The sequence below is a fragment of the Pisolithus orientalis genome (assembly GCF_024613125.1).
Source record: "Pisolithus orientalis strain OTSU chromosome Unknown F5J12scaffold_388, whole genome shotgun sequence".
Lineage (NCBI taxonomy): Eukaryota > Fungi > Basidiomycota > Agaricomycetes > Boletales > Pisolithaceae > Pisolithus > Pisolithus orientalis.
In genome coordinates this window covers 1-10370 of record NW_026261169.1, presented here as the reverse complement: position 1 = coordinate 10370, position 10370 = coordinate 1, and the positions used below count along the sequence as shown (strand labels likewise).

The window sequence follows — 10370 nt, the reverse complement described above, 5'->3', positions numbered from 1 at the left end:
GTTGATAGTCTGATACAGAAACTGACAACCACAAGGGTAGCAGCAGATGTGGCAAAACAGGCATTCAAGACATTGGATGAAGCAGTGTCTGCAACACAATGTGATACATGGACCTACCAAGAGCAAGTGGCCTTCAGAGACCAAATGGTTGACCCCTCCACCATGGATATCTTTGAAGTGCAAATGAAGAAGGGTAAGGTTCACACCTGCTCCTCCTTTCACAATACATCTGAAATGTTCATCAGCCCCAACAGTGCATACCATTGAACTGGAGTTTTTGAACAATACCACATTGAGCAGAGCACAGCATGGGATGGGAAGTTGGCTTGCTTGCAGTCTCAGGTTGGAAGAAGTGGCAATCACATTGCACACTGATCATTGCAATGTCAGTGTACATGTGCCAGAGCTGAAAGGATTGGTAATTGCATGATGCAAGGAGTGCTTATTATCAGAGCAGTTAGGGTTTATCACAGATGCTGCCATATACATCAGTCTACAGCAAGATGCAGGAGGTGATTGGAATCCAATCAATGAGGAAGGCAATGAACTTCAGGATGGCCAGTGTATGTCCAATGGATATCTATCAGACACTGAAGACCTGAATGGAAGCTCTGATGAAATGCTCACAGCTGATACCACTGACCTTGGAGGGATAGCCACATTGCCACTTCCATCAAACATTGGAATGGCTGCTTTCCATTCCTGCAATTCAGACCATCTCCATGATATAGAGCTGAGGCTCCAGATCAGTCAATCAAATGATGCACAAACAGGCTTCAGCTTGCATTGGTGGACAAGGCTGTGGTCTTCCAGAATGTGGTGTGACATGCCAAAAGCTATAGTATGAAAATTCATGCATGGGATGCAATCCATACAATTAACAGAGCAGTTCAGAAGCAAGCTGCAATATACAAGCAATGCCAAAAGGCAATGGTCACACTGGGTGCAAGTGCTGAGACCCTTACCCATTACCAGCAATTGCAGACATCAGATCTCACCATGACCACAGCCACCATAACTCAGAATGCACATGCACACCAGGTCAGCAATTTGCCTTGGTTTTGGTCTGTTGATGTTCTGATGGATATGGAATCCATCACTTGGATGTCAGAATGTATGTCTTTCATCTATGTATGTATAGATCAATGGTGACTTTACACATAGTTTACCAGACTCATTGGCTTTGAGCCAAGGCAGTGTGAGACCATTGGTCAGAAGAGGAACAGTTGCTGATAGCTGAATTTCAATGGACAATCAATTACTTCAATTATTGAGCCATCCAATGGCACACCTGCTGCTCAGAATGTGATGTGCTTGGTGCCAGCTGTTATGCTGCGAGGCAGATAGCAGTGTATGAGAGGCTTTTGGAGCATGCTCAGTTGAAACAACAGAGCATGAGCTTGAAGTATATCCCAACTTTGATGGATATTGATGCTAGTGATGTGTAGCCATAGTTGGACAAGTGTCTATCATTCAATATAACCATTCAGGTCAAGTTCATTGATAGAAATTCAATTGCAGTTGTGGAAGTCCATATCAGCCTTAAGCAATCTTCCAAACAGTACTCAAATAGAAGCAGTATGGAATTGTCAGGATATGACAATACAGAAGGTGGATATCATAACAGAAAACCTATCTCTACTGTGAGGGGGGAACTCTGTATTGCTGAATACACCTTGGATATATCTACCCATTGCACCTACATCCTCACTCTGGCACTCCCACTCCAACCCCACTGGGCAATCTGCCAGGTTGGCCCTTCCACAATATGAGTATACTGCGCCCTCACCTGGCTGAAGTCCTCCATCAGTCCAGCCAGCAACATTCAACCTGGATTGGCACTCCTCAGGTGGAGGATCACAGTGAATATTCAGGATTGTTGAAGCTGCTGTTGTGACTCACATTGCACCTGGTTGCAGTTCCCCATCTCCAGGGTGCCTCAATCAAATTGGCCCTCTTGCATTGCCATGGACTCAACAGCCAGGTCACCTTCCAATCTGCTCATCTTGGCATCACCAGGATGTCCTGAACACACCATCACATCATTCCCTCACTGGGGGGAGGTGGTGTGACAAGTCCAGAAGTTGGATCATCAGGAGGAGGTAGTTGACCTGCAGCCAATGCAACAACTTCCAACCACAAAGCCTTGATGGCCCAAATTGCACTATCCAACCTTTGGTCCAATGCCATCTGATGTGATGACAATGCTGCATATTCATCAGTGATCTGCCTCACCACTGTGTGTACCTTCTTCTCAGATGACATCTGATGGGACATCACCTCTGCAATGTCATTGGCCATGGTTCACATCCATTCTTCAAACAGGCCAGGCATAGTGGCTTGTCAACAACCATCAAAGACATTTGGCCTTGTTTTCACTTCCAGCATTTGCACTGATATCACATTGTGGAATTGAAAGAGCTGGTTGAGCTTGTCATGGATGTTGACTTTGAATAGCAATGACAGTTGTCACTGAGGTGTTGGAGCAGATGGTGGGTTGGGTACTGATGGGATGGGAGTGGAATCAGTTGCCTGTATGTTGATAACATGTCAGATATTTCAAGCTTGTCATGAATAGAGGAAGTGCAAGATATGATTTGTTCCTCTGGAGGTTGCAATGGCAGATGGCCCAGCTGCTGGAGTCATTGTGAGGCTATGCTGGTCGCTTACTGGATGAGAGACTTGGGTGGGATTTGGAGCTGGCTTCACTGGGAGACAGATTACTGCCATGGGACTTATCAGTTCAGTTCTGTGGAATGGGTGTGCATAACCACCAGGCCATCCATGGGGAATCATTACAACTGGGTAGGACCAGCTTTTTGAAGGATGTTTGCTTGTGTTAGAGGTGTGAGGTTTCTTTTCTGGGTGGGTTGTCACATAGTCCATGTCATTGTCATCATTAGCATCTTCATTGTCAGGGCACAGGCTGCTGCAAGACCTTTTCTTGGTTCATGCATGGGAGGGATTCTGTTGTGAGGGGAGTGGTGGGTGTTTTGTCTTTAGGCAGACAGGGAGTTGCAAATGTGCACCAGATCTTGTGTTTTTTTTTGCATTGCTGACATGCACCTCTTGGTTTCTGAATGCAGGGCATGTTGGCATCAGTACACTTGTCACAACAATTTTCCCTGGGAACTGTGGTTGGCCCAGATGGGTCTGTCACTGGATGGACCCAATCACCAGTTTGACTCCTGCCTTGCCCTGTCAATTGAGGTGTTGGACAGCTAGACATACCTGGCCTGTCCATGTCCACATCCTCCTCCTGATCCTCTTCCTCATCCAACTCATCAACTTCCTCCCACTTGACTAACTTAGGTTTTTGCATCTGAGACAGATGAGTGGGCTGGTGTGAGCCAGAAGTGGCTACTTGTCATGTTGATGGCCATCCCCAAGCAGGCTCATATCTGTGCAATATGATGCATCATATAAATGGCCTGTTACTAAGGTGTGGATAATGTTCCATCAGATGGATGGGCCTGTTGAGAGTATGATCAGGCATAGCAACACATACAAATGAGCCTGTCTGTCATATGTGTGCATTATAATGCATCATATAGATGGGCCTGTCAGGAAGGCATGGATGATATTGCATCAAATAGACAGGCCTGTTGAGAGTATCATCAAGCATAGCAACATATACACATGGGCCCATCACTAAGGCATGGATAATGTCCCATCAAATTGACAGGCCTGTTGAGAGTATCATCAAGATTAGAAACACATATACATGAGGCTGTTTGTCATATCCATGCATTATGACACTTCATATAAAAAGGCCCATCACTAAGGCATGGATGATATCACATTACATGAATGGGCCCATCTATGGTGTCATCTGTGTGATCACCACATATGGATAAAATGGGCCCATTGGCCATATCGAGATATTATGATGCATCATATTGACAGGGCTGTCAACATGGCATGAACCAGTTTGGATCAAATGGATGGGTATGATGATGGGATGATTGGGCAAATCAACAAATACAGATGGACCCATAGCTATGTTGATAATAATGTGGGATCAAATGTATTGGGCCATAAAATAGGTCACATTGACACAGAAGATATTCTCATGATTCTGAGTGATCATAGGCAGTATTCCATGTGTTCCATTGGAGGTCACATCCTGTGCATGGGATGACCAGCATAATAAATTGATTCTGCAACTTTGAGACCAGTCTGTAAGTCCTGATGTTTTCACCAATCTATTGCAATTACTATTAAGTAAATGGTAATACAATTGTGCTGTAATATATCCTTTCCACATTGTAGCAAATGGGGTATTACATGTTGATATAGATACTCCATGGGAAGGTTTCAGGGAACAACAAACACAAAGTAAACATGTGGAAGTTACATGTTGCATCTTCCATTGGCATTATTTTCTGCAAAGTACCTCACACCATCAACTTCAACCTTACCCATGTCTGTCTCAACAGTGCAATGAAGATCTACACCAAATGCAATGAGCTCACAGCCACAGCAAACTCCATCATTGAAATCATTGATTGGCAAGTCCATGGAACAAAGGACTTGGCTGACAAGCTGAGGTTTGCGGCTTGGAAGGAGGCTGTCAGAAGGGTAGTGGAAGTAGTGGTAAGTCCAAATATCATCCCACATGTTGCACCTCTGAGGAATATAGGATTCCATGCACAAAATTATGAGGATGACACATGAGATCCCACTCACTGTCATTGTGGCCAAAAGGTTCTGCAAATGGCATGAGAGGGTTGGACAGGAGAATGAGGCTCTCCCATTTCTGAAGTGGAGACTAATCATGCACCCAGACAAGGCCACCTTTGATGACCATCCATGGCTGCAGATGGTTGAAAGGTGCTTTGACTTGCAGTGCACTAGCTTCAAGATGTCTGCCTTCCCACCTGCTGCAGAACCATCATTGGAAATGCTACTGAAGGCTGTGAGTTGTAAAGGGAAAGAAAAGGCATCAGATGCTGAAGTGAAGGTGATGATTGGAGATGACAATGGGGAGGATGAACTGGTGGATGAGGATGCAGAGATGGGAGGGGATACCATTTGCTATGATGGACAGGCCCATGTGTATATGTCACTATGCTTGATGATACTCTTGATGGACCTGTCTATTTGATGTGATATCATCCATGCCTTCCTGATGGACCTGTCTATATGATGCATCATAATGCATGCATATGATGGACAGGCCCATTTGTATGTGTTGCTATGCCTGATCATACTCTTGATGGGCCTGTCCATTTGATGTGACATTATCCTTGCCTTAGTAATGTGCCAATTCATATAATGTGTCATAATACACAGATATGATGGATGGGCCCATGTGTATGTGTTGCTATGCCTGATCATACCCAGGACAATCCCATTCATTCTATGCAACCTTATCTACCACCTGGTGACAGGTCCATCCTTATGCATTGCCTGCCAAATGATCTGATGATACTATCGATGGGCCTGTCCTTATGCATTGATCTGCCAGATCATACCATCACCAGGCCCTTTCATTTGATTCAATGCCATCCATGATATGATGATGGGCCTGTAGCTATCTCTTTGTCTGCCCAATCATACTCTCAACTATCCTGTCCATTTGATTCCACATTATCTATGTCATGGCAATGGGCCCATCTATATCATGTGCTATAACCCATAATATGTCTGACAGGCCATCCATCTGATGCAGCATCATCAGCAATATCATGCACAGGCCTGCCCATTTGATGTAACACTGTCTGCAACATGCTGGACAGGCTGGTATATATGTTGTGATCTGGCTGATCAAACCATCAATGGGCCATCTATTTGTTCCCATGTCATTCCTCAGCTGACTGTGGATGACTGGGAATGGGTGATTTGGTCATATAAGACCATAGGTAATACCCAGGCCTAGATGGATTGATGGAATCTCCTTCCTAGCAGTTCAGTGCACTATCCCCCCCAGGGCACCTGGACTGTAATGAAGGTTCTCAGCTCACCCTAGCCCTCAACCCAGCACCCTTGAGGTGGAAACCTGCCAGATAAGAGGTGATTGGATTGTTGGTCATGTTTTAGAGTGCCAGATTAACCATCATGGCTTTTTCAGCATTCTCAGTACTGATTAGGTGCAGAACATATCAGGTATGGGTGGGGGAAACAACACAGGGATGACTGAAAGCAGATTTTTTAAGGGTTTGATTGTGTTGGACATATACCCTGATGACATTACTGTAGTGGGCACCAATATTTATGGGGATTACTGTGAGAAAATGGCCCAGATGGACCAGGAGGATGGTTTCATGAGTTGGGGTAGAAGAGGGAGCCTTGATGGTCCCAATTCATTGTTTGGCACTGTTTGTATGATGACAAATCATCAAATAGACCATGTGATATACCATGTAAGCATTAGTAAGCACCTCACAGCATTTTAAACTTTGTTAAACTCAAAACCATGTAATCAAAACTTAAAGTCAAAAAACTGACCACATGACATGTCATTTTCAAAGGGCTGCTATTCTATCAATTCCTATCCAAATCACTTGATTCATGGACCAATAGAAAGCCAAGAGTAAGTACCCTATTTCATACACTCATGGTTTAGGGGTAGGGTTAGGGGTTTTTGCATTTAGTCATAACTAATGTAAAACATACAAACATGCAGTCAGTTTTTTGAGCCACTGTAAGTCCATCATAATGGTGCAATAGAAGTTTTCATCTTTCCACAGTCAACATTGGGAAAAATCAGCATGGAAAAACTTGCAATGCAGAAGCTGCTGAGAGATGTGCAGAAGTGACTGAGCTGTCCATTCTGGTGACTGACTCAAACACCATCCACATATGGTATTTGCTGGATGCTCTCAGCCCAAAAAGAAGGGTAAGGAAATGCAGAATCTCATATTCTACAGACTTAATGGAATGGCAGGCCAACATATGGAACTGCCTTCATCTTCTGAGGGAACCACTGCAGGAGAGCATAAAGGCTTCCCCACAGGCATGGCAGATGGACAAGTCATATTTCTGCAATAATGCTGAGTTGAGAGGTGCCATGAACCTGTCACCCACATGGTTTCAACAGGGTCATTGGGTGGTTGATCATTTCTTGCCTTGTGAATAAAGTGCTCATCCATCTTGAAGCCCCAAAATGGCTTCCTGGAAGCCTCATGGCTGCTCAAATCCGGGATGGAAAACATGTCTACAAGGGAATGGGTTGACCAAATGTCCAACAACAATGCCCTGTTATCTGCAATCCTGCATGTCATCCATCTGCAAATGTATGCAGATGGCAGGGAAGCATTGATCTGCCTTGGCAAACAGGTGGAACAGTGGGTGGATTTGGATATGAGCTCCATACTGCCAATATGGAGCTCCACATATGGCCACATGTCTGTGATGGTGAATTGGGCAACTTGTTACCACAGGGATATCAATGGATGAGATCCATGGTATGACATGCTGGTAACCATGGGTGACTACCCACCCTTGGACTTTGTCATTACAACATTGAATCTGCAGCTGCACTACAACCCAGGGATGATCATTGCATTTTCAGGTTCAGCATTGGAGCATGGGGTGGGAGCTGTAGATGGTGACAGAGCATGCCTGGCATACTACATGCATGCCAATGTACATCAGTCAGTGCACATTCCCATGTGTCAATCACTGTGGGTGGACAACCTACTACCTAGACCAGTTGCAACTGGAGAACTGTTGATTTGAAGCTGCAAAATTTAATGTTAGATTTAGTAGGTGATGTGGATCTTGCATATTATTAGGATATGCTGGCTCTTGAACTTCAGATAGGTGGTGTTGCCAAGATTTTGCAAATGAGTGGGTGCTTTGACATCATAGATTGGGTGGGTACTCAGAGCTAAAGGGTGTGCATCATAAACTGCAACAAAAGTAAACCTACTCAGGCCATCATGCAGATGTGCAGATTGTCAGACATCATGCAGATGGGCAGGGGTCCAGACATCATGCAAATGGGCAGTATCTCATAAATGATTGACATTCACAGCAATGTATATACAACCAACTCCACAGTCAAAAACATGTAAACTATTGAAGTGGCATGCCCAACAACCCATGCAATGCCCACCACCTAGCATAGAAATGGTCAATTTGTTGACCCTGACCATTGACAACATCAACATATTTCTAAATATTTTCAATGCAGTAGTTTACCTGCTCCTCAATATGGCCATTGAGACAGTCTGCAATTGGCACCTCAGGCAATGGCCATAAGCCCTGGGCCATCATCAACTATTTTCAGTGATGAGAATAAGTGGCATACCTTAAAAAAATCCCAGGCAGTGGAAAACAATCCCTTGCCTTGCAATCGTTGGGAATCTGCTGCATATTCCTCAGAACAATATATCCACCAAGGGAATGCAAAGCTGGAATTGGGATCAGCTGCATGTGGGGTCCAATGTGGGATGCTGGCACTGATATTGTTAATTATGCAAAATGCACTAAGGGGAATTAACTGCATTTGATCACAGAAGCTAACCTCATCATCTTGGTGTCTGAGGTACACATGGTAGCATGCTGGGAGGGGAGGAGTATAACTGGCACACAACACCATCACCAGAATCAAGCTATTAAGCTGATTCTGAAGGAATTATGTATCAGTCCTACATTGTGAAAAATTGATGTAAAACCTACCAAGACCGTTGCTAGGTTTGCAGACCAATGCACAGGCCATCCCACAACATCAGCAGTCTGCTTCAGATGTACAGAGGCCACCTCAATCTGGCATGCCAAGTAGAGGATACCCACCTCTACCACAGACTGGTGAGATGGGTGTGATTGGCTGGTGATGAATGGCTTGGGACAATTTTCAAAGGTGGAATGTGGATAATGAATGACTTCCATCAAATCAAGCATATTGATGAGTTGAAGGCCCTGAGAGGCTGCACCATACTGGTCCCTTGTAGCTGTGCCCAATTCTCTTGCAATGGCATTCACAGCCCACACAAGGTGCCTATCAAGGGTGGGATCAAATGGCATGTTGCTGGGAGTGGTGTTTCTGCCATAGTGAGATACCATGGCATGTAAGGTGCACAGGACTAAAATTATCAATGTCAACAGTGTATCAGATTAAGCTCATGCCCATACCTTGATTGCAACATGGAACAGGTGCCAATCCCCATTGTTCCATTTGAAGAGATTGCTGTGTGGATGGAAGTTCACCTACATAATTGATGGATATCACCAATCACATGAATAGAACCAAATAAATGCTCACCATTGCATATTTCTTCAAAAAGATCCCTCATCTCTGATTGTTTGGGCATGCCAAAAGTCAAATGGTTTGCACCATTGTCCTCATCCACTGCCAAGTCAAAAGATTTGATGGGTACATTTGAAATGAGTGGGGGAGGCATTGGTTCCCTTCATATCCTGCAATTGAGAAAGCAGGTTAGTCAGAGAATCAGGTTGAGGAGATCAGTCCCTCAGATTTGATGATTTGCAGGTGATGGGCAGAGGAGATGGTTCCTGCACATTCTGCAAGTAGATCCACATTCATTCCATCCACTGGGGGAGCAGTTGGTTCCTGTTCATTCAGGAACTGATTCATCAAGTTGTCATGTGGATCTACTACTAGAAAATTAGTTTGTTCATTAGCTTGAAGGGCAATTGTGCCAACTCACCAGCTGCAATGCTGCCCTCTGCCAGAGCAGTTGGCTCCCTTTCCTGCATGAACTGATCCAGCAAGCTGTCACATGAATCTATAGCAAAAGAATGTTTGTTGTTTAGCTTGGAGAGAAATCATGTTCACTCACCAGCCACAATATCCATGTTCGACCCTGCCATATCTACCATTCCACTTGAGACAATTGGTGGAGGGGTTGGCTCTCACAACTCACACAGTTGTACTAGTGTCTCCTCCAGATTTTTGGACTGCTTTATGTGGGAGCTAGATTGCCTTGGCTTGATTGGTCTTACATTAGCTGTGGATGGCTTAGGTCACTGGATCCAACAATGAAGACAACCTCACCTCGATGATGGAAATGAACTTGGCAGGACTGTTTGGTGGACATATTTGACAATGATGGGTTCACTGATAGGTTGATGATCAATCAAGATTTAAACTTGTAGGAACAATGGCAAGAATATCATTCACACCATGGAAAGCAAGGTTGGACAATGGCAGACACAGCCATATTTGGTTCAGCAAGGTTGGACAATGGCAGATGGAGCCAAATTTTGGGTAACAGCAATACATGGGAGATGAGCAGCAATATCTCCCTACATAGATAGCTACCAGTTGCTTCCACATGGCCAATACATAGACCTGTCCCACTCAGCTCTCCACTCAATTGTCCTGCTCAACCATCCTGCTTAACTATCCCTCTCTCTGATATCATAGATGCCTCTCACAACCACCATGGTGTCATGAGCTA

General features: G+C 44.5%; 2 protein-coding genes across 2 annotated transcripts; one reads left to right on the top strand and one right to left on the bottom strand.

Moving 5' to 3' along the window:
• Nucleotides 1-4344: 4344 nt before the first annotated feature.
• F5J12DRAFT_789077 (uncharacterized protein) lies at nt 4345-7838 on the top strand (the record flags this gene model as incomplete). Its single annotated transcript, XM_051743749.1, has 15 exons — nt 4345-4596; nt 4643-4833; nt 4858-5058; nt 5180-5187; nt 5296-5316; nt 6202-6324; nt 6349-6365; nt 6526-6535; nt 6629-6646; nt 6693-6841; nt 6890-7051; nt 7102-7359; nt 7480-7590; nt 7653-7709; nt 7740-7838. The coding sequence occupies 15 exons, from the start codon at nt 4345-4347 to the stop codon at nt 7836-7838; spliced, it is 1677 nt and encodes a 558-aa protein (XP_051593967.1).
• Nucleotides 7839-8121: 283 nt separating this feature from the next.
• Nucleotides 8122-10007, bottom strand: F5J12DRAFT_789076 (uncharacterized protein; the record flags this gene model as incomplete). Its single annotated transcript, XM_051743748.1, has 12 exons — nt 8122-8226; nt 8258-8449; nt 8474-8575; nt 8629-9032; nt 9082-9156; nt 9212-9298; nt 9327-9366; nt 9488-9567; nt 9618-9695; nt 9750-9773; nt 9834-9917; nt 9965-10007. 12 exons carry the CDS (start codon nt 10005-10007, stop codon nt 8122-8124), a joined length of 1314 nt encoding a protein of 437 aa, XP_051593966.1.
• Between the last annotated feature and the right edge of the window lie 363 nt (nt 10008-10370).